The sequence below is a fragment of the Barbus barbus genome (assembly GCF_936440315.1).
Source record: "Barbus barbus genome assembly, chromosome: 32".
NCBI lineage: Eukaryota > Metazoa > Chordata > Actinopteri > Cypriniformes > Cyprinidae > Barbus > Barbus barbus.
In genome coordinates this window covers 16,972,070-16,997,764 of record NC_136760.1, presented here as the reverse complement: position 1 = coordinate 16,997,764, position 25,695 = coordinate 16,972,070, and the positions used below count along the sequence as shown (strand labels likewise).

Sequence of the window (25,695 nt, the reverse complement as noted above, 5' to 3'; positions counted from 1 at the left end):
TCAAAAGGCAACCGTTTTTCACTAAGAGGAAATACACTGCTGCCTCTAAAGCTAAACCACAGTTTCTTGTTCTATAATAAAATCAACACCATTTTAATGACTTTGGGGAATGCAAAGACTCAAGACTTCCAAGAAAACAAAATACTGCTTAAAAAAGTGCCCTCAGTGGATCACAGCATGCTTTCTTATTCAGCACTCACATCTACTCTAATGAAAGTTTGACTCGTTTAACTCCGTTATCACGCCCTCTTGTGCCAATCCACTGACATAACCACTCACACCTCTAAAACAGCATTGAACACCTTAGCTGTTGTTCAATCCACCTTATTTTTAACTTGATTGTTCCAGTCTCATCCGCTTCCAGTTATTTTAGCAGTACAAAAACAGTCTGCTTGATACTGCAAAGCGAAATGGTAGTGCAAAGAGTTTTTAGAGAGTAACTTTAGAGGTCAGCAGTTGGGTTCCGGAAGTAAAAATACCATTCATTTTCCCCACAGGGGAACTGATTTATATTTATTAACTTACAAACCTTTGAAGACAGGCTTACTGTGAGTTACGAGGTTAATCAATGGGATCTGCTTTTGTTAATGCCACCAACCTGCATTACTTTAACATTTTTTAATTACTGTTCACCAGCAGAATTCAAGGTAAAAAAAAAAAAAAAAAAAAGGTTACACTTAATTTTGATAGTAGAATGTCTAAAGTGGCCTATCTATAAGTAACTTTGCAACTACAGGTCAAATAATTCTCATTACTTTGCAACTACATGTCTACTAACTCTCAGGGTATAGGTTTAGGGTTAGCAGAATAAGTTGACATATACTTGCAAAGTTTCTCAGAGCAAGTATGTTGTGGACCCATCAAAATAAAGTGTCAGAAGATATTAAGCAGACAGTCTACTAAAACTATATCTGCTAGTTGACATGCAGTTTCAAAGTTAGCTACTTACTCTTAGTAGAATGTCTAAAGTGGATTATCAAAATAAAGTGTTACCAAAAAAAACAAGTTACCTATGATCCTGTTCTTGAACTACTTAAATGTTTGTGTATAAAATAAATTTCAAATGTATTGTTTCTATATACTACAATCAATATCTTCAATTAAAACAGTTTTATATGTATCTATCTTTTTATTTTGATCGTCATTTTCAGTGTTCTTTCCATCATTAAATCCCTTTATCTTTTTGTCAAATACTTTTGCTTTAAATCAAAGTTTGTAATGTTGTGATTCATCTCAGCTGGTTGGTTTGACTGATTTCATGGCTTTTAACTCTTAAAGACTTCTTTAAAAAAAAAAAAAAAAAAAAAAACCCCAGGGAAAAAATACTCTGAAAGCTTCTGAGAAAGTGGAAAGACACTGTATAGAGGTTAATTGATGGCATATGCTATGGTGAAGCCATCAGCTGGCTTTATTTTAACTTGATGTTTGGCAGTGGAAATCCTGGTGAAAGAACTACATTACCCATGATTCTGCAAAGAAATCACCTCCAATCAGAGAATGGTTACAAGTATGCCACAAATAAATAAATAGATAGGAAAAGTACTTCTGGAACCAGGAGGGCACTGTTGTATTCTACAGCTGCAGATGAATTGGAAGTCTCACACTTTCACAGAAAAGAGCTTGTGTTAAAACATAAGGTGGACAGAAGTCTCCTCAAAACAAAAACAAATTTCAGAATGATTCAAGATGTGAGCCCTTCATTCCCCCCCTGGAGCATTGTGAGATAACATTTCAAACACAAGCAAGTCATTGTGTTAACATCAAACTTTAGCAATCCTTTATTGAGGAGAACAGATCATATTCACTGTTTGCTACTGAAACATCACAACATCATACTGGGGACGTTCATTACATGGGCTCGTCGGGTGGTTAGAGAGAATCAGAGAAAGAGAGGAAGGACATGAGAGCAAGAGAATTCGATCACACTCTCCAAAACACACGGGTCAGTAGTTTCCCCCTCCGGCGAAACCCTCTCTTCTTAAGCCAACACGCTTGGAATAAATAAAATACTTTGCCTCGATTATTCTATTCATCAGTAATTGTTGATATACACAACGCAAATGAATGTCCTTGAGCACTCACCGCACAAAATATATCTCTTTACCATCTCGACTGGAAACGGACTCAATCTATTCATCCTAAAATGAAGCTTTCCAGCATATGGCTACAAGTTATGTGTACCAGAAGAGGGGAAAACTGCAAAAATATATATACATACATAAACAATCATCTCATAAAATTCAATTAAACACTCATTTTAAAGCTACACACCAGAGCAGGTGAAGTAGATGAATAAACCAAAAACAAAAAAAGGAGGAAGAAAAGAAGGCCTCCAGAGCACATCTGTGTCCGACGATCGCACAGCGCAGAAAAAAACTCACATGTGAAGTACATGGAGTAAGAAGGTGAATGTATACGATGAAGCTAATCAAACAATAAATGCACACATTAAGTGTTACGCATGAGCATGTACAAATGGGTGCGTGAAGGTATATGTATTGTGTATCAGTGTGAATAAGGGGTACATTCATTCATAACTAACTGTCCTGCAAGTACACCCTTATAGCATGGTTCACCTTTTACAGGCACGGTTCAAAAATAATCCTACATTAAGGATTACCAAAAAATAAAATAAAAATCAGAACCACTCATAATGAATATTCAAGTACCTATCAGCCAGTCTGAGGAGAGAGCGTCCCCTCCCACTCTTTCACTCCGCTGTTAAAGGAGAAAAAGAAAATATAGCTATATACACATACATATTTCTGCAGTTTCACTTTAGAAATACTCTACCTTCTCATAGTTTCTTTCATATAGTTTTTTAGTATTTTTGTTGTTTTCGTAATCAAATGTGAGTGCAATCAAACAATACCAATTACGCCATATAATCTGTAGTAATAAAAAAAATAGTTAAAAACGCCAAGTCAAAATGATAGAGGGGGAAACTAATTGAAATTTGACTATTTTGTTAGAGAAAACCACAAACCAGAAGGCAAGCTGATGGGGAGAGCAGGAAACGAAGAGTGCTGCGAAAAAGAGGAGGAGTTCAGTTTTTATGTACTGTCTCTGAGGCGACTGTGAGGAAGTCACCGTGACAAGCTCCTCCAAATTCATAGCGGGTTTGCAATAATCTCCTGCTGTCAAGATTTGAGTCTCAAGAGTGTTCTAGGATTTTTTTTCTTTTTTAATTTTCATGTTTAACAGCAAGCACCAAAATGAATGACAATAGAAGAAAGTTGCCTATGCCCAAAAGAGAAAAAGAAAAATCCACAACAGAGACATTACATTTGTGTGGCTGCTGTCCAGCTGGTGGGATAGAGCCTGTTAAAGAGTCACAGGGTTAAAGAAGAGGGTGGCAGAAACGGTGAACAAGAACTGAGATCATGCCTCCAAAAAGCTGCACATGCGTGGTGTGAAGGGGTTCAAAAAGAGCCGCGTCTGAACGAGGGTCCCTGTCCCTCTCAGAGCTCGCTGGCCCTGCCCTCCTCCAGCTGAGTTCAGAGTTCATGCCTCCAAATTAGCATCCAGCAACTTCTGTGTAATGGACACAGATTTCAGGAGGAAGGGGGGGTGGGGGAGTAAAAATAAATCTCTCTACCATACAATGCAGTTCTAAAAAAAAACAAAAACAATAATAACATTTCTGTAGTTTTCTCATCTTTAAAAAACAAGCGTATGTATTCCCAGACTTGTCGTTTAACATTTCCTATGACGCTCTCCGAATTGAAACCAAAAAAAGTGTGAGCGCAAGGGTTTTCTTGTGTGAACTGAGGACATTCTCGTGTGGTTCAGAAGCCGTTGGCTGCTCGGGCTACCAGTGGTCGTCCAGGTCACCTCCGCTCTGCGACAGGGAGAAAACAAAGGGAAAGAAATGAGCAAACAGAAAAATTTAAATGGGTAAAACACTCACTAGAGAAAACTGGGGACATAAAAGAAACAATGAAACTTGTGAGGGTGTAAAAGACAAGAAAAGGAGACAAAAAGGAAGATTTCCTAATTTTCCAATTCCATGTAACAGAAAATGAAGCATGGACGTGGTTTTACATAGTTCTGATAGGGGGAAAAATTTGTGGTCAGTAAGATTAGCATTATGACTTATTTTAAAAATAGAATACTTATATTAAACAAGGATGCAATATTTCACAATATTATTGTATTTTTGATCAAATAAATGCAGTCTTGGTGAACATGAGAGACTTCTCATTCTCAACAATGTTTTACAAAAACCAAACACAGACCCCAAACTTCTAAACCAAACCTACAGGTGACTCAAATGTAGACAGTGGGCCAAAAACTATCCAATAACATTAAAACAGCATAAGACCAAAATAGCAGAGGTTACAGTAATCTGTGTGTACTTACCTTGAGCCTCAAACTTCCACTAACAAGGCTCATGAGTAAGAACATAACCATATCTGATTATGAAGGATAGTTAAGAGTGAACAAGTTCTTACAAGAGCTATAAAAGCGCTCATGAGACCATGAGTATTCTGTGTGGTGTCATCTCAAATTTAATAATGAATGGGAGCAAAGACATATCAATAGTTGAATTTGATTTATTTTGAACTTCAGCGTGACACAAAATGAATACAAACCTTTGCCCAGGAAAGAATAAAAAAAAAAAAACCAAAGCAGCAAATACTGCTCTATGGACAATTAAGCTCTCTGATTCTGCTGAGCCTGTATATTAGTTTAATATAACAATGGCAGCATAATGCATGCACTTATGCTAACTGTTAAGAGGATTATACAGTTTGTGTTATGCATTAACTTCCAAATCAACAAAGTAATCAGCTTCAAATGGCTTGATAAATCAGCCAAAGAAAACACAAAACAAAAGTAATTTGGAACATGAGATATTTTGCGATATGACAATCCACATGGACAGAATTCAGCTTGCTTTCCAAAAACTTGGGTCATAAGAATAAGATAAGAAGCCCTGTGCAAATACTGCAGTGTACAGACATTCATGAATGATCATGTAGCAGCGTTGCCTAATGTGTAGATTGCATTAAGTCCTTCTAAAGTTAAAGCAGTCTGTATTGTCCCCTTTCAATTAATGACTTTTAGATTGCAAATGTAAAGTCATTGACCGATTGTATCAGCACAACAGGAGAAAGGAGAATTTTGCAAGAACAAATAATTGTGTAAGCTTCTGTAATCTCATAAGGTCCATGCTTATAAAGCCAGTGCATTTCCATTTTGTGCTTCTTCCTCAAGGACACCTGGATAGTAGAGTTAACTGTGAACACTCAAAGAGCAGACACAGGACAATCATATTCGAGAGGTCAGCTCAAATTATAAACCGTTATGAAAGAGATATGGAAAGAGAGGAAGATACACACACACACACACACACACACAGCATTAGTTCCCTTTTAAATGGTGAAAGAATTGCTTTTGATCAGTTAATCTCGCATTTCAAACATTTGATTCACATACACAAGCACACTACATATAGAGCATAATAGAAGCTGTACCTGATGTTTACTACAGTACGTTAATATCCTATAACTATTATCAGCCACGAGACAACCCAGGATACGGAGTACACATGCATCGCATGGCACGAGAGCAAACAGTTGTGTGTATTCTTGGCACGGCCCAGATTGTTCACTTAGACCATTGTGATTTCAAATGTTTAACTACTTACATGGGTAAACTCTTTGGGTGTGAAATGGTGTTGATCAAATCATTTAGGTGTAACACTATTCAAATATCCTTAAAGGGACAGATCACCAAAAATGAATTATTTACTTTCATGTGATTAAACTTTTTTGTCTGACTTTTGCAGAACACAAAAAAAAGATATTTTGAACAATGTTTTTCACACATGAAGTGTTACGCAATTAAAGTCTTTGAAAGTACAAAGTCTTCTGAGAAGTACGAAAAAACAAAAAACTAAACCTAAAAACAAACAAATAAAAAACTAAAAACCCAAAACAAAAGACAAACACACAAAACAAAAGAAAAAGCTAAACTAAACCAAACTAAACAAAACCTAAGAACACAAAAGACAAATAACAAAACCTAAAAAAAAAAAAAAATCTTCCAAAATATCTTTGTGTTCCATAGAATAAAGTCATTTAAGACTGGAATGACATGGGGGTGAGTAGATGACAATTTTCACGTCTAGGTGAACTCTCTAACACTTCATTAGATTACACCTCCAGGTCTCATTTTAAAAACACTAGGCTAGGTGCAGAGATATGAGAAAGAGACAGAGCTGGGATATGCCAAGGTTAACCTCACTTGCAGTTGCAGAGCAGGTTTTTAGTGATAAGAATTCTCTGTAAAACTTCCGCTGTATAGGACTTCTACTGTTTACAGGGCTCACAAACAAAACATCCACCCAAAGTGCTATTACAAATCCATAAAGACAACCAAAAACCTGCACTGGAAGTGCTCTAAGGAGGAAGATTGCCAAAGGCAAGCAATTTGGGCCAGAGAGCAGGTCTGGGGAAAGGGGTTTGATAGCAGGGCTGGATTTAGTGGGTACTAAATAGGGTCATGCAGTGGGGGCGCCAGAGAGCTCGTCCAGAGACTGTGGCGTAGCGGCTTCGTCCTGCCCCTCCTCAGAGCTGAGGGGTTCAGTGGCCGGGGACGGAGGGGGAGACGGAGGTTCCTCCTTGGGGTCGGTCCGTGTTGTGGCGCCTGTTCCACAAGACAGTCGGTAATTGGAGAGCGCCTGCTCCAGCACTTGGCGGTATTCGCCTCGGTGACTGAGCCGGAACTGTCGTAGCGCCTCCAGCAGATGGGCGGTGGCGGAGCTGCTGCCTTCCTCCTCACCGCCGGCTGCTCCTCCCTGGCTGTCCTGGTGCAAGACGCCAGTGTCAGTGGACAGAGCAGGTTAAGAGACCCCGCTAAGAGCGGGCCACCTGCCCATGACCTTACACTGCCTTTTCATTTAGAAAGCAGCAGGCTTGAGGAGCGATAAAATGTGGCGAATGTGTGTTCGTCTGTGTGTGCGCGCAAGGGTCTAAAGAAGCAGGTGCTTGTCAACACGTCTCTTTTCACAAGTCTTAGAGCAATAAACTCGCTGAAGTAAGCATTACCAAGATGCGGACATACAAATACAAACCATCACAGAGTGGCACAAGCACAGACGGACAAACAAAGCCAAGGCCTGCACAAAAAGCCTTGCACTGCTTTTAAAGATAGTGGTGTTTGGATGTTTAATCTGCCCTATATATAAATCCATCTCAGAGTACCAGATATGCTTCCCTAAGTAGGACATTTGCTAATCACTTGCTAAATGCATCACTCTCAAATGATCGAGGGAGTAAATGTATGCATGAATGCGTCACCTAGACCTATATTAAGTAAAAATATTTCCAGGTGTTATACATTAAAAGCACTGTAAAATGATGAGCAAATGGATGGACTTAAGTCTAAGCAAGAAGACTCAAGTGACCTTTTGTTCTGTTCTTATGAGATCAAAACAGCAAGGAAACACTCACCCCATCTTCTTCTCTGTGTGGGTTTAGCCTGTTGTAAACGGCCTCAATTACACTACGTCTGGATGAGAGAAGAGAGACAGATTAGACAGAAGTCTAAAAACTATTGAATAGTGAGAAAAGTTTTTACAGCAAAACCACAGATGTTCAAAATTGAGAAAATGTTTTTGCACATTACATACGGGGATAGTAAAAAAAAAAAAAACATTAAGCATTGCAACATTATTAGCTCTAGATTCCAATACAGCTGTACAGATATTTTTGCACCAAGAGTCAATATTTTAGTTAATTTTCACAATATTTATATAATCTAGTACTATATTTTACAGTTCACTGATCTATATAAAGATGAATATAGATCAGTGGGCAAGAACTTAGATAAGGTTTGTCAAAGAAGTTGCTATTTTTGTCCCTAAACTTTTGAAGAAAAGTCTCAAAAGGGGTGGGGAAGTCGCTAAATCTAGCTACAAAACTGCTAAATTGGCAACACTGACTCTATACAATTGTGTCTAAATAAATTAGAAATAAAATGGTGTGCTATGAATTTAGGGATCACAACATTACAATGCGTGTACAACACAACATCCCTAACAGTGTACAAATAAGAAAAACAGTATACAAGCAGATTCATTTTGAAATTTGGTCAAGACCACATTAAAGACTGAAGTGCTAAAATGAAAAAAAATTATGAAAATTAGCATGCACTACTAAATAACTAATTAATCAGTCTATGAACAATACTATCAGATATTGATAAAGAAAAATGTATTACACACCTCTGAAGACCAATGCATGATTTTTCTATTCAAATAAAAATTTAGCAACATATTACAGTTTTAAATACTTCAACACTAAAAGAATCACTTATTTTTTTATCATGAACCAGATATCAATATAATATTGCACCGCTGTGTGTCTGCGGTTTACCAGCCCTAACACAATAGTAGGGCAATTACGAAATTTGCTTCGATCAGCATAGATGCATCTCTCCACAAGAACAAAAGTAACTTAATTTTGGACCCCTACTTGCTAGCAAGACCACCACCCGGTGGCAGGTTGGGGATGCTCTCAGGGCGAAGGTTGTGCATGATATGGCTTAGATCTGGGATGCCTTCCTCCCCTGACTTCTCCATGATTTCTGCAGAGAGAGACAATTATATTACACATGTAGGGCAACAAACTGCTAATGGAAGCCTGGAGCATTTTCTCCACTGTGACTGCTGCTGTGAAACCTTAGAACGATGTAGGCACAGGATCAACCACCCCACTTATCGAGACCATGTGAGAAAAATAATATCCAGCCAGAGAAAGAACGCCAAACAGGTTTCATCACAGCTGTCCTAACTACATGTCAAATGGAAAAATACTAGAATTGTTCTCAGAATGAATATATTCCCCATCCAGGAAAGAGCCTACGAGCCTCCAGACAGTTTAGAACATGCCAGAATGTTGAAAGAGAAGAACCAGAGGCAGAAGAAGAGAACTGCAATCCAAACAGTGCTCACACAGAGCAATTTTAAACCCCATGACTGAAACTGAGGTCTGGTATTAGGACTTTTTGAATTACAAGATGACCATTTCCACCACACTGGATGTACAATGCAGAAAACTGGCTGACAAATGAACAAGTGATGCCTCTTACCTTCCACACGAGCCTCCAGAAACTTGTCCAACTCTGCCTCTCTCTTAACAGCCTCCTCTGATACCTTCGGTGCATTGGGGAAACATACTAGAACAACACTCATGTTGTCACGGCTTCCCTGGTTAATAAAAAAAAAAGATGGTACGTTTAAACAAGGCAGTTCACTAGACAAAAATCCAACCTGTCAAGCAAGTGTTTATAACGCCACATGCTTCTATTGTAAACCCCTATTAATCTAGATCGCCTCCATTTTCACCAATATTTACCTGGGATGGAAATGTGTGACATCTATTCATAGTTAGACACTAAGCAGGCCTTCACAGAGAAAAATCTTTCAAGTGGAAGGGGGGAAAAAAAGCTTAGTTTCCAATGTATATATTAGCCATACATCATGAAAAAGCATGAAGAAGGTTACAGACTAATAATGGAAAGCTCTGACATCAACTTGAGCAAATCCATGCCAGATACAAGAGCTGTGACATCACTCACAAAGTCCCAGGCTCTGTCTGAGCATCTGGAGAGCTGGTGTCTACACAGGCAAAAGGCTTGTGTGTTTTTTGGAGGGTATTGGAGGGTTTGGATTGTTGAATGCCATGAGACCATCAATGAAACACTTAAATGCAGCGTGGAAAGAGGAGTGGGAATTGTTTTTATAGAATCAAGAGTCACACACAGCAGGTCTGTCTAATGAGACTAGCAGGACTGTAAAGATTACGTAAAGACTAAATGGTTCAGCTTCTTAAAGCCATGCAACTAATGTAAAACAGAATAAATAGACTTGGAAGGTACCCATTGGGACAAAAACCAAGATTTAAAAGAAAAGTTGACCCAAATAAGTAATTATTTACTCAGTTTGAGTTTTAATGCACACAGCAAACACAGCACAAGCGGTCAAGTCTAATTTAAAAACATATGACCCTGGCAAATGTTTTCATTTTAATGAGTCAGTGGTTCTAAAATTAACTATATTTAAAAAATATTATTTAGCTGAAGTTGTGTTACTGCAGAAGGGTTGGGTTTTGACACAAATTTCACGATTCTATTTGATTCTGATTCATAAGCATCCGATTCGATTCAATGTCAGGGCTCCAAACTGCGACTAAAATGGTCGCATTTGCGACCAAAAATATTAATTTGCGAGTGAAGTTTTTGCTGAGGTCGCCACTGGCGACTATATATAGGCTAATTTGCATGAAAGGACTTTTTTCCCGATTGTTTTGCGCTCACATCTTTTGTTATGTTCACGTATTAAACTTACATAAGACGATGCGCATCAAAGTTTTACTGGAAAAGAGTTTCAAACAGTCCTCGTCTCTGCCGCACACAGTCTGCTGAACGCAGTGAGAGAGACCTGAAAGGGCCTGTTTACACCTGGTCACTTCATGCATTTTCTCTGATCGGATATCTATATGATTTGTTTCCCCATTTACACTTGGCCACATAAATGTGTCTTCGCAAAACGGATATAAATCCGTTCTTCAATTCCCGCTTCATATGCAAATATAACGGAGTTCACGTCAATGAAAGCAATGGATAATTTTATCAATTATCAGCTAGTTTCAATATCAGAGACCACAACAAGAGAGCGCGCGGCATCAGCACTGGAAAGATAGGCTAGTCTCGCTACTTTTAATGAAGAAGATTGTGTTGAGCGTCTGCGACTTACTTTCAGGTTCATTCAGTTTGCGCGTCGCTTGCTGAAGAAATACTCCGCTATTCATCCGCGGTGATGCTTGTTGCATTGCGCTGTCATATCTGACTATAACATGCCATATAGCCTATAAAACGCTCTCACACGTCTATTATTTTAATATTATGGGAGGAGTAAAATTACCATTTGTGGTTTCAACAACCAGATGCATTTACACTTGTCCGGTTTCGCCCAAACCACCTCCTGAAGTGGTTCGAGCGATTGGATTTATATCCGTCTCGAATGCGTTTCGGACGGCATTTACACCTGGTCTTTTCAGGATCAGATAGCTATCCGATCAGGAAAAAATGCTTGAAGTGACCAGGTGTAAACAGCCCCAAAGTGCAAGTGCAGAAAAGCCGTGTCTATTTCGTGCACAACTTGAACAAACTTCAACAGGTAAAGCTGTCAGCTCTGTGGATACTGGCAATATCGTCAACAATTCTCATTTATAATCATTACTAATATGGCTTCTTCTTATCGAGATCTTAGTCTATATGCTGTGTTCTGTTAACGCATGGACTTCCTGTTATTTGAAGCGCACTTGCCATCCAGTAATCGCAAAAAGCTTTGTGCTGTCTTACTTTTTAATAAACAAAATATCAGCTTTAAAATGCTACGAAATTCAAATGATGCGGTTTGGGTGCTCTTTAATGCGGACCACAAGCACACACTTTCGGTAATATAAACACCAGTACCCCACGTCCACACGGTCAGTGTATGCGTCCGGATCGCGTGAGCGGAGAGTATCGCACTTAATGCTCAGGCGCGATCTCTTTAGCACCTCAGTTAAAGCAGCAAGTGAACCCATTATATATTTCGATTTACTACTATAGTATGAAATGAACATGATCAAAAGGTAGGCAATAAGAAAGCCTATAGTACAACTTACTGAAATGTTTTATGTAAAAGCTGTGTTTCAGTGTTTCAAACTGAGGAAATGTATAAAGCTTGTAAACATTAATACATTTACCTCAGAATAACCACTCAGTGTCCATAAACTCATCAGTCAGCTAGAAAAATAACTATAAAGAGGAGCGTTTTGCTATATTTATGCGCGGTTGCATATTAATATTTTTTACTTATTCTGTTGTACATGATTCAACTCCTCCTATAAAATTGCATTTTACTAATGAAGAAAAACAGATTGAATGTGTGAAAGACGTGACGACATTTATAGGATGCACTGCACTCAGTTGCCAAGTGATGCTTATGATATTGGTACAGATTCTGTGTAACGAACAATTCTTTGTGACTGTATATTTCAAGTTGTAAAAGACATTTAATTCACACTTTAAGTGAACCTTAGTCCCCCGGTCGACCTGATCATCTACAAGATGGATTAAAATGCTGATAAAGCCTAGAAAAGATAAGACATAAACACATGACAAAATGATTGAAATGTTAAAATAGGGGGGAAAAATAAAACGATAATAATAAAATAAACCACTTTTATTCTGTGGCACCTAAAAAAATAATTTGGCGCCTAAGTTTTTCTTTTATAGGAGCCAATGGCTCCTTACTCCATTTTTTGTCTGGAGCCCTGAATGTTGATTTATTTTGTATATATATTAAGTACAGTACATGCCACATTTTCTCAAGGAAAAAAACAAACTCAACTAATGCTGTAAAATATGCATGAACGTCAGTTAATACTACATTACTATAATACTGAAGGTTAAAATGAACTGATTTGCATACAAATGCTTAAATTACACCATTAAGTTTTTATAATAATAAAAGTTACAAGTACATAATTATATTTCTACTTCAATTCATTTTTTTTTAAATGTAAAAATTTAAATGGTGCCTGTCATAAAAACTTGATGAAATTAAAGAAAGTAAACACTGAAGAACAGTAATAAAAATTATCATTAATGTTATATGCTGCGTGTATTTAGCAAAACGCTCCTCTCTAGAGCTCACACTTCACATTTCTCTTAAACTGAGGCACCACAGCAATCTGTCACTCCAAATTAAACCGCACCAAAACAGCATTTATTGTTCGAATAAAATGGGACAATTTGAAATGAGACACTGTTTCATGTCAAAAAAGTAACAGCACAAAGCTTATTGCGATTCAGGCTATTCAGGCTATGCGCTTCAATGTTCAGTTCATTAAATGAATACAGGCTATATTAAAACCGAGAAATCAATATTTTTTTTATTCAGCCCTATACTGTAGGTTGAATCAATGTATAAAGATGTCATAATTTTGTTGTTCTAGAAATATTCTCCTAGAACAGAGTCATATTTTATGGCACAAATACAATCAAGATCACTAGTGACATAAGTGCTTCTTCAAGCGATTTTTAAGTAATTTGGCTCCTAAATGTTTAAGGTACCTAAATGTTAATGAGGGTGAGTAAATGACGACATTATATAATTTTTTTTGGATGAACCATGCTTTTGAGACTTCTACTGTGATGTCCTCACCTTATGTAAACAGGTGTCCACCACAGAGTTGCAGACCTTTTCCAAGTCATCCCACACCTCTAGCCGAGAGCGCACAAAATCACACAGCTCCTCGTTGCTCATCACATCCCAGATGCCATCGCAGGCGAGCACCACAAACTCATCCTCTTCTGAAACACGTGGGATTTCAAACACCTCCGGTTCCGGAGATACCAGCTGCTCAGTGGGGCCCTTCCCATCCACACACTTGTAGTCATAGTCCCCCAGGGCGCGTGACACAGCAAGTGAACCATTCACCCTTTGGATCATCACAGAACCTCCTGCATTTTGAATGCGCTCTTTTTCACGCGGGTTACAAGGCTTGTGGTCTTGTGTGGAGAACCGTACCTGTCCGACGCGGCTAAGTACGGCACGGGAGTCTCCGCAGTTGATGAAATAGAGGTGCTCAGGGGACACCAGCACACCGACTGCCGTGGAGCCGCTACGGTCCATACCGTTACGTAGGTCTGAGAAGTTGCGCATGTACTCGTCGATCTTCAGGAAGCCAGAACGAATGCCGCTTTTAACGCCCTCCACAGAGTCGGGCCCTGAACGGAAGTCCTCGCTGCTGGTTATGATGTGCTCCAGCAGGTGTTTGGAGCAATAGTTGGCTACACGGGAGCCAGCGTGACCATCGTACACTGCGAAGAAGGACCAGTCATCCAGGCCATGCGGTAGACCCACAACAGCCGTGTGCGCATCCTCCATCTCTACACGCCAGCCCTGCATGCTGCTCAGGCCGAAGCGCAGACCGTTGCCCGCTCCGTGAACATTGTGTTTCTCTGTCTTCGGTTTGTCCAAGAAGGCCCCCATGGCTTAGGACACCGTCTGCAAAAGAAAGAGGGATGCAAAGTTACTTTACATGAGAAAAAGCAAAATAACACACTTATGTACATTTTACAACAATAACAAGGTGCAGTTTGAGAAGTTAAAGGGAAGGTTCACCCCAAAATGAAAAGTTCTCTCATCATATACTCACCCTCATGTCATTCCAAAAGTGTAAGGCTTTGGTTAATCTAAAATGAAACCTTTGAGGTTTCGGTCCCTTCATTGAAAGTCCAGGTGACCAAAATTAAAAAGATCCAAAACAGTCATAGGGACAGCATAAAATGAAACCATAAGAATAGAGCGGTTTAATCCAAGATCATATCTCTTATGACATCCTTATAAGCTTTTAAGATCTTTTAAGTTTTGGCTACCTGGTTAGGAACAACACAGAGAAGTAAATTACAATTTTTATTTTTAGGTGAACTAATCCTTTAACAAAAAGCGTGTTGTTATAACTGAATGTGTAACTGACCATTTAAAATCAACATTTCAGGACATTATGCAAACAAACACTTCAGCCCACCAGCAAAGCTGTAGCACTGACAACAATGTTCTTTGGCATTACACAAAGTCATCAATCCTCTTTTGTTCATCAAACCAGTGTGTACACAAATGTACAAGATGAGAATGAAGGCTGTGGAAGCCACATACGTCCACTGAGTTACTGACAGATCTTGACGTGATCTAAAGGCTACTGTAACAGCAGATACGAAGATAATAACAGAAACTGTCAAAAGCTCATCAAAAAGCAACTCAATATTTCAGACAAGCCTCAGCAATTATGTTCATCAAGACTGATTAAATGCAGTGAACAAGAGCATTAGAAGACTACATCAGTTATAAATTACGGAGTAGGCAACGAATAAAAAAAAAAAACAGGGTACATTGGAAAACATTCAGGGGAAATTGAGAAATTCTTTGTAGAAGTGGAATGTACTGATTTACTTCACTGTTTAACTTGACCTATAACATCATAACCCACAATGCAAGGCACTAAAGTAGTAGTATTTGTCATAAAATGCATAATTTGTGGATGTGCAGCAGGGGGCCCTCAAAGGCAGAATAGTAAAGGTGCTTTGAACCTGCTGGGGTAAACTCCAATTTGAAATTAACTAGTAAACAATTTTACAGATATTTCTGATCAACGCTCATGCCTTTCTACATCAGTCTAAACTTTACGACAACTGTTTACCACAGACCACTGCGTTTAATTTAAGTGATGACACTTATTACATGATATGTGGTTATTAATAAAATAAAAAAAAAAGCATATAAATTGACTGTTTTAGTCTTATTACTATTTTGTTGTACAAGTATACCAATACAGTATACACAAAACAACCCATTAATTTTTTTGGAAAGTCTCATGTTCACCAAAAATGAAATTAATTAAAATACAATCTTTTCTATTTAATATTTTACTGAATTTATTCCTTAGCAAAGCTGAATTTTCAGAAGCCATTACTCCAGTCTTAAGTGTTACATGATCTTTCAAAAATCATTGTGAACAGAGAGAAACTTCAGGTTTCCTAGATGAACAGAAAGTTCAAAAGAACAGCATAATTTCTGTAACAAATGCTGTAATAATATTGGTCAACCTTTATTCTCAAGCAATGAGTTGTGAGCATCACTAGAATTTCAGGGGTGTGAAGGGGTGGCTCAGAAATACAGCGGAAATGAAAGTTTCCTATCAATCTATCTCCTCACAACATTACAGGAGGAGCAATACCTAAAAGAAAGTGTAAGGATGTTAAAAAAAGGCTTCTGGACAAATAGGCTACGCAGACTGATGGGGTGTGTCTGGACGGTAACTCAAGCTCCTGCATCATCTTTCATCTCGAGTATCATCTCCTCCATGAACCACGCTTGAAAAGAAAAACACAAACTGGTTTTGGCTCTCTTTACCTCATCCTCAGGACAAGCACACACAGACATCAACCACAAGAGTGTACCTCACAATCACCGAATGCACGCAAAATGCTCTTTAAAAAGGAGCTTAGAAGAACTTACAAGGCCAGAGGAAAAATGTATTATTGATCACTACTAAGAAGGCAAAATCTATTTTTCATGAGTCTGATTCCCCATCTGAATGCAGGATTAGAAAGTGTGTAGCAGCTTTAAGCTGCTTTGGGCAAACCTCAACTGTAAGACCATTACATGACTCCAGGAATAGCCACTGAAATGTATTACAAGCCCAAATAAGCCATTAGACAAATGGAATGGGAGCCGCTTTGTAAGCTATGCGATCACCACCTGGGACCTTGACCTAGCAAAGCCCAAAAAAAGCCAGTAGGCTACTAACTAACAGTAAGTCAAGGTTTGCCAACCAATATTACAAGCAGGGTCATGGGATAGGTCAAATTACAGTTTCTCTCATTCTCTTAACACATCCCTCTTCACAGGTCTGTTTATGCATTGCGAGTATGAGAACTGGCAGTGGACAGCAGGGCCGAGATCCAGTGAAAGTTCCAGCATTCAAAGGATAATGGGCTCGTCCAAACCAGAGCTTGTGGCCCATCAGGGACTAAACTAGAGTTACCCAGAAGGGTGGTGCTCACAGCCAGCTTTTTCGCTCACTACTCCACACACGACAGGCATGGAAGGCATGTGACCAAAAAAGGCGGTCGGGAGCTGGAGAGTGTGTGTGGTTGGATAAGGGCACAGGTTGTTGTGCAGTGTCATGGCTCGGCTAGCCAGGCTGTCGGCTTGGCCAGTCCTCCCCCTCTGAGCATGGCTCTATTTATATCCCTTCAAGCTCAGATTGGGTTACTTGCTTCTGAATGTTGGCAAGGGCGAAGTGCTGCATCCTTATGGCTGTCATTCATGCGGGGCATCTTCCCAACATTCACGTTCAGACGTCCTTGTCAGATCCTCTTCTTTCCGAGGCCTTGAGGCAGGGATGATCTCTGTCAGGAGTAAATAGGCTGATCCATCATGCAGGGCTCGCTTTGATCAAACCCTGCCATTAGCATGGCAGATACGCTCGAGAGGAAGCTTTGTTAATGCTTGAGCTTCAAAACAAGCGCACAAGACCAGGTGCAGTAAACGCATGAACGTATCAGATCAAACGCTAATAAACCGGCACAACAGCAGGAAATGACGGGGGTTTGGAATGGTTGCTTGATGTAGACCTGAAGGGAGGATTGAAACCGGACAGCAGAGTTTAGCTTTATCCCCTCACCACAAAGAGGCAAGATTAAACATGTATATCTGGTACGTCTTAAAGAAATAATATTCAACTGAAATGTAGTTCACTGTGAAATATTATGTATAGAGACTAATGCATTAATCCTGGCTGGAAGAGCTATGGATTAATCCCACTTTATATTTAGGATTTATTTATATCCATTTCCCAATATAGGCCACTTTGAAAGAGGTTGTACGTATATTCATTGAGGGTGACCCTTCATAGGAACACAATGAATACACAACTTTTTACTGGTGTAGCAAAAATGCCTTAAAAAAAAAAAAAGTTTCTGAATCGTTAACCTGTACACATGTGGCTTGAGCAAATTCTGACTTTAAAACTTTACGCAAAATCAATGATGCAAACATCTCCAGATTATAGAAGCCCCAAGGCTAAATAAAGCGGAATAAAACAGCACATGTACATTTCACATTGGAGTTCAATCTACACCACTGCAACAAAGGGGTCAGGAACTGCCTTTGTTTTTTTTTATTTTCTACCGTTATCTGAAGTCCACTTATAATGTTATCAAGATTTTTTACATCAAAAAACAATTTAGAAGTAATAGGCTGTGTTACGTTTTTAACCCCCCCTCATCAGAACGCTCTGTATGTATAGGCGTGGCAGATTATTGACTCGGAAGTAAACGCCCACTGCTATGATTGGCTAACAGTTGTGTGTTTGACAGCCTACATCCTTCATAGATGGATGCTGCTGTGATTTAGGTTAAAAACGCATACTCCATACAGATCAAACAATCTGTAATAACAGGCACTGTAATAACAATTACTTGCACTTATGTGGTGCGACATCATATCCAATAGTCAACACAGTATCATCTTTTATTTTAAATCTTTCTGAAAATTTTGCCTTTTTTTGTAAACAAATCCACAGTAAAACGAAGTGAACAAAGGACCAAGTTTTTACTGATGCGGTCTGGCACTTTATTAGAAATAAAGTTTCTGCATAGACCTGCGCTTGTCTCTCTTGTCATTTACATTCAAATCGGAGGGCGGGGCTAAACAGGCATTGATGTAGAAGCAGGCGTTGATCATCTTCTGCGGAGGTTGAACTGATTTTTTTAAAATTAATGTTTCAAAAGTAAATGGTTTGAACCAGTCTGGTGTATCCTTCACAAAATTAACAACAAATCATTCAGAGTGGTTACGGAATCTTTACTTTTACTTATTTTAGTCAAAATATCACTTTTAGTGATGTCTACTTTAAAATAAAGTTGTGTGTACTTTTAGAGTTGGGTAATCTGTGGTTTAAATTTGATTCCAACAACTCAAATAAGCTTTTACTCGGTCTTCTAAAGATTCATAAAAACTAAAATACTGGTTGTGTATACTACATGGAATTAAGGGCACACTTATGCATATTAAATAAATAAATGCATATGTGAATTATGAATTAAATAATTAAAGGCAAACAGAATTATGTCGGAAACGTTGTGGTACACAATACGGATCCATAGGGATAACTACTGCTATAATAACTGTGTAAACCAAGAACTCAAAAGAGAAGCATGTTCAAACAGGAGACACATAATTTACTGCTGTAGCAACACTTTGTGGAGGATTAGGATGTTGAAAATGTTGTAGTGATGTATTCTGATGCTGGGAGGGATGGTATTTTTCTCTTAGCCTAATTAGACCTAGTGTATTAACAACTACATGGACATCTTAAAAAGGTCCAAATTGATGTCATAACCCCCAAGCTTGTTGAGGCACAATTATGACTTCTACTCCAGTTTTCTTTAAAAGAAAATTCTAAAAATAAAGTAAACACTGTGACATCACCAAGCAACTCCAGCGCTGTGCTTTAAACAGGGGGCTTAGCTTCATTCAGTGACCTAGCTGCAAGCTCTGCATCTTCTCAGGACAAGAGATGACCTCCACACACTTCCGTTTTAGCTCAGCATGAAGAAAACAGGCTTTGAGCTTAGCCTCTGGTATAAAGTCAGCTACTGATAGGATTCTGTGTAAACCACTCAGCTTTCTGTTTCGATATGATAAACAATGCTTTGTTGAACAGTAGACTTCTGACTTATGGTGTCTCAACATTACACAGATTAGTTAGTGTATGTGTGTGTGTATATATGCTGTCAATCGATTAAAAAAAAATTACTAAAATGGCACATTTTTCTGAAATGAATCACGATTAATCCCACTTAACATTAACGTTTTTAAATATACTTATATTGCAATAATTTCACATTCAATATTCAATTTAAAAAGTACAAACAACATAAAGACAGTATATGTTTACATATTTGTTTAATGGCATCTTTATGACTGAAGGCCAGTATCACTGATACCAATACTGATTTCTCTGTTAAAAAAAAAAAAAAAAAAAAAAAAAAATCATCTTCGTCATTTGATGAACAGACATCACAACAGCTGGTTATTAGGTTATTTTGCCTGTTATTTCTTTAAGAGCTGCCGCTGCTGAACGTTACGCGGATCTGACACGCATCATATTTTCTCTCAACTCTTTTTACCATTTCTGACACACTTCAGCTCATAACGTCTCTATTAATGAGCTGATGAGTTGAATCGGGTGTGTTAGATGAGGGAGACTGGGATGCTGCAGGACAGTTTTGAAAACCATTTCATAGACATGTTCTTAAATGTTACTCAAAATATATTATTTGCAAGCACAGTTTTAAAGCAGCTTTAATCACCTTTTTGGTAACATCATGAATTAACTGACCACAACATCTATTAAATAACTAAATAAAAAAAAAAAAAAAAAACTTCTCACCAAAATGAAGTTGACAATAGTATGTGCCAATGCACTAGTCACACCAAGGGGCCATATAAACAGAACACATTTTTCCATTCCACTGCACTACTTTTCTATTGTTTTTTTTTTTTTATGCAAATGCAGCAGACAAACATCTTTGACCATTGCAGTCGTATCTTGTATCCTTTGCAGTGTCTCGAGCATTTTATAAAAATGCTGTGCTGAAGTTAAATTTTTAAAAAGACGTATCTTGAGGCCTTGCGTTTTTTCCCCCCTTCTTATTACACTGCCTGCGACTCTCATTCATCAAAGCAAAAAAGCATTTTGTGTGAATGGCCCCTAATGCTAACTAAATCATGCAGTGGTATAGGCCTACCTCATATAATGTTGCGGCTCTCATACGCTCCTGTGTGTGCGTTCAGTGAAGAGCGTGAAGCCATGATCAGCGTAGCCAATCACAGACATATCTGTTGAGCGCATGAACACTGTGGCCAATCAAAAGTGTTTAAGAATCCGTTTAGCAGCGCTCAAACTCATTGCTACTTTCCGGCATACACCACGCCTATCAAGTAAGGGTACTGCTGGCAATGGAAATTTAAGCCAGATTGATAACTTCCAACACTATACACCTACAATAACTATAAAGATAAAAACAATGATGTTTATATCAGCACCCACAGCAATGCACAACAACATTCAGTTTTTAAGTGCGTGCTACACTTGTGATCTGGTTGGTCCATTGTTTTTATCATTCATCAGCTGTGGAAAAAAACTATTCTAAAAGAGATTAAAAATATTGTTCTCTATTCTCACAGAATTAGAAAGATTATAAAAAGTTATAGTTGTTGTATTTGCTATAATTGGTTTGATTGGGCCTCTAAGAACTCTTAGCAGATTTTATTATACATCCCTCTACAATGAGAGTAAATCAGTCGCACACTGTAAAACCTGATAAGTTAAGAATACTCAAACCATTTGAGGAAACTTATTGCCTCAAAACATTTGAGTAAACTCAATTTTTTTTAAGTTAGTACAGCTTAGAGGGGCGGGGGTTAGGAGCCAAGCCTCTCTTCCATGACCCCACCCCACTCTTCACAATGATATTTACAAACAACTTGCTTCCATAAACAGCTCATTCATTCTGATCTTTATAATTATGTGCTAGTTAGCAAAATTATACTTGCACATGCTAAAGTAGTTATCAAAAAGACTCACTTTACACTTGCATGTAAATAATCATACTATTCATACTGCTTGGTAACAGCCTAAAGTCGTGGCCTAATGGATAGAGAGTTGGACTTGTAACCTGAAGGTCGTGGGTTCGAGTCTCAGGTCTGGCAGGGATTGTAGATGGGGGAGTGAATAACCAACACTCTCTCCACCCTCAATACCATGACTGAGGTGAGACCCTTGAGCAAGGCACCGAATCCCCAACTACTCCCTGGGCGCCGCAGCATTGGCTGCCCACTGCTTCAGGTGTACAGCGGGCACGGAAAGTATTCAGACCCCCTTGAATTTTTCACTCTTTGTTATATTGGCTTTCCTGTAGCTCAAATAGTAGAGCATGGCGCTAGCAACGCCAAGATCATGGGTTCGATTCCCAGGGAAAGCAAGAGCTGATAAAAATGTAGAAACTGTAACTTGAATGCAATGTAAGTCGCTTTGGATAAAAGCGTCTGCTAAATGCATAAATGTAACGTAAATGTAATATTGCAGCCATTTGCTAAAATCATTTAAGTTCTTTTTTTTCCTCAATGTACACACAGCACCCCATATTGACAGAAAAACACAGAATTGTTGACATTTTTTGAAGATTGATTAAAAAAGAAAAACTGAAATATCACATGGTCCTATGTATTCAGACCCTTTGCTGTGACACTCATATATTTAACTCAGGTGCTGTCCATTTCTTTGGATCATCCTTGAGATGGTTCTACACCTTCATTTGAGTCCAGTTTTGTTTGATTATACTGACTGGACTTAATTAGGAAAGCCACACACCTGTCTATATAAGACCTTACAGCTCACAGTGCATGTCAGAGCAAATGAGAATCATGAGGTCAAAGGAACTGCAAGGAGGAATGGCAGAGGATCCCCAAATCCAGGTGTGAAAAACTTGTTGCATCTTTCCCTAAAAGACTCATGGCTGTATTAGATCAAAAGGGTGCTTCTACTAAATACTGAGCAAAGGGTCTGAATACTTAGGACCATGTGATATTTCAGTTTTTCTTTTTTAATAAATCTGCAAAAATGTCAACAATTCTGTGTTTTTTTTGTTCTGTCAATATGGTGTGCTCCGTGTACATTAATGAGGAAAAAAAAAAAAGAAAAGAACTTAAATGATTTTAGCAAATGGCTGCAATATAACGGAGTGAAAAATTTAAGGGGGTCTGAATACTTTCCGTACCCAGTGTGTGTGTGTGTGTGTGTATATATATATATAAAAATGGAACAATGTTGAGTGAAGGGCATTTGGACAGACTACCTAATTCGAAGTGTAGTAGTAACCAGTGTTGACTAATGTTACAAAGCAACTGACGAGTAACAGTTTCAGCGCAGATTTCCCTCGCGGTTTGGACCCTGGCTAAGGAGACAGCGCCGTGAGCTTGTGCAGCACTGTTTGAACACATGCGATTCATGCGTGTATTAGAAAACATAACAGTGTATTTAATCGTTTAACGACCACCCCTTCCTCTTCTCATTGGAGACATGAGATGCAGTACTAAAACGACTCTCCCTATCGGTGCTTTTAATGATTTGTGTGTTTTTCTCAGACAGTTTTAAATGCTTCCCCACTGCCATCATGTTTGCTGCATTAGTTTATCTCTATTTGATCACGTCACATCATTGTTCGGTACAATTTATTTGGTCTTTTTGCTTATTCTGACTTATTCGAACTTATTCGAAGAGCTTTTTTTGCTATTTTCGGCCAAATAATTTCAGCTGCCAAGCATTCGGTTCACTCCTAGTAAATCCGTCATTGCGTCACTATACAATTGGTAATCGCAATGACACTTTTTTATCATGTAAAAATGTTATTGTGGACAGTATGATATGGCAAACCCTTAGCCCTTAAAATTAATGATTGAAAACATCTAATGCAGTCTTCTGTGTACCGTGTTGTACAGAGGTTCTAGCTACTTTATGTTCAACATTTCAAATTTTAATTCATTTTGACTGTGATGTACTATGTATTTTGGGCAGATTAAGTAGTAACAAAGTTAGTCTGGCGTCCTTGTCAAGTCAGCGAAAACACTGACCGGATCTGACAGAGGTTCACAGATAGCGCACGAGAACCGTTACAAAGAGGTGCTCCTGTGGTTAAAGTGCTACAGAACACCCAGATCATACCGCTTCAGGGCACTCCCTTAGCTAAAGGAAGATGTGTTGCATCACCAAGGCACCAAAACAAAAGAAGAGCAACGAGGCCCTGTATGGAGAGAGAGCTATATCTGTCCAGCTAGCCTCAGCTGAGTAAACACAGAGTTTGGAGAATGACAACCAACCCCTCTTCTATCATTCACACCATATGTGGCCTCTGATCTTCTGGAGGCAGGATGAAAGATGCGACGGCGGGTTCCTCTCCCCATGCACACATGTAAAGTGCAGAAGAGCTCTCACATCTACTGTATGAATTATCCACCCCCTCACAGACTGTAACTCCCACACCACCCTATCACAGTTGGAACCACAAACTCACACAGCGAAACCTGAAGCACAGGCCTGTACTGCAAAAAACGGAGCCATAATACACTGTATCAGTGTAAGAGGGAAGTGGATTCTGGCAGGCTTACACAACCACTGAGGGTGTGAGCTGACAGTCTGCTCGCTAAAAGGTCTAAAAGGTCTGCGAGAGGAGAATAAGAGACAACTGAGGGCAAAAAAGAAGGGAAAGTTCAAAATTAATGACATTTCGCTAACTGAAACTCTTTTGTACAAAGTACTGCACAAGTAGAGACTAAGCAAAGTCTGACTTTATGAGATCTTCTCTAAGACTCAAGAGCAGAGCATCATCATCTGGGAATCGTTGATCTCCGCAGGAGCAGCAGTTGTGATCACAGCATGTGAACGGAAAAGTATCCAGAGGTACAGCAAATATGCAATACTGCGACCTGCTGATGTTACAACAAGGCAACATGTATTCCAGTAGGGGTTGGAGACATTTGAGCTAAAGTTCAATGCAAACTGTGCACCTGTGACTCAAAAAAAACCATTGAAGTCATGATATTTTTTGTCCCAAAATGACAATACTTAAAGCAGAAGTTCATTTTTTCTTTTGCAATTGCACATTCGCTACATGTGCTTTTCATTTTTATTGTTTTTACTGACCTCAGTACTGTTAGTCTCACATAGAAAGATTCCTGACTATTGGCATAAACTGAGCTCACATTCACTCCTGGAAATTGCGCAGAAGCCAGTCAGATTTGTAGCAGTGAGTTCTTGCAATTTTTGCTTGCAATATGCATCAGACGATCTGTAGGCGTGACTCCTGAGGGTTAGACTACAGTAAGATCAGAAACAGAAACTTAGAAGCAGTCCAATAGATTAAACAATACAATGCCTCTTTAAAACAGCTTTCCTTCACTAAAATGGTTTTGATACTGACCACAAACTGCTAAGGGAGCCAAAGCAATTTGGTGCAGTGGCAGCGCAAAGTGAAGTGCCTTTTGGGATACAAACTGATTTTGTGACGTAAACAAATACTGCCGATAAGTCCTCTAAATCCCCTAACTCCCTCAAAACTCTGCACCTTGTGAATGTTTCAAACACCCTTGTAGTAGTATATGCTTGTTTGCCTCTTGCAACAATGATGGTTCTCAGGCACGCAAAGGAGAAGTTCTTATGTGAACCAAATGGTTTGCTGGGGGAAAAAAAGACAACGTGAACAGAAAATGCAGACAACTTTGTGCAGTCAGAAAGAAGAGAAACTTTGTTGCATGATAGATGAGACTATTTAAGATCCTCATAAAGGAGTCAGTAAGATGCCATCGCAAAGTCATCCAAAACCAGTGGTGCATAGGGCTGGGTATCGAGTTCGATACTTTTTAGGCACCGACCGAATTGCCTCGATACCACAGAGTATCGAAAAATGTCTTGTCGTTCGGTACCAAATTTCGATACCTAAGGGGTTAATCTCATTAACGTCAGTGAGCCAATAAGCCTGCAGCACTAGGTGTGTTTGACTAGAAGTGACGCGGTGCTGATAGATCAGTATTTGACATCCGCGAGAGCAATTCGAAAGCGTACGGAGCAGTCTGCTCTCTATATCGCGCAGTTTCGCTTACTTGACACAGACTGAAGCACGCGTCTGCCGTCTCACTAAATGAGGACATAAACACATGAACAACAGCTCCAGAACCGCTGAGTCACTTCATGAGCATTTTACCGTTTGATTTGAGTAAAACTTGCGTCATATCATATACACACAGAACTGTAAAGGTATTCCCGGAAACCCGTCAAAATAAAAGTTCGGTTTAACTTGGAAGACTGCGGCAGAAATAAATTTATATTGTTCAGCAGAGTGTACATACTGCTACTACTAGGCTACTATTAAAATTATTAAAACTCTTATTTTTTAATTAATGATCACACAACATTTCTTCCATGTTTTAATTTTAATAGTAAAATTTTGTTTGCCAAAATAAATAAAGTTTTATTTTTAATAATTTAAAAGAAAAATGAAATTGTT

General features: G+C 38.8%; 1 protein-coding gene across 2 annotated transcripts in view; it reads right to left on the bottom strand.

Annotated features, from left to right (window-relative positions):
• Positions 1-1,751: 1,751 nt before the first annotated feature.
• LOC306851938 (protein phosphatase 1B-like) overlaps positions 1,752-25,695 on the bottom strand; it is a 30,245-nt gene continuing 6,301 nt past the window's right edge. The window contains exons 2-6 of one of the 2 annotated variants that reach the window (XM_079388462.1): positions 13,226-14,071; positions 9,100-9,217; positions 8,484-8,595; positions 7,461-7,518; positions 1,752-3,841 (exon numbers count right to left, since the gene is read on the bottom strand). In XM_079388462.1, the coding sequence (XP_079244588.1) occupies positions 3,812-3,841; positions 7,461-7,518; positions 8,484-8,595; positions 9,100-9,217; positions 13,226-14,056 (1,149 nt within the window). In that variant the 5' untranslated portion in view covers positions 14,057-14,071 and the 3' untranslated portion in view covers positions 1,752-3,811. Of the gene's footprint in view, positions 3,842-4,539; positions 6,815-7,460; positions 7,519-8,483; positions 8,596-9,099; positions 9,218-13,225; positions 14,072-25,695 lie in introns of those variants that run through there. The other variant, XM_079388461.1, reaches the window with a different exon arrangement.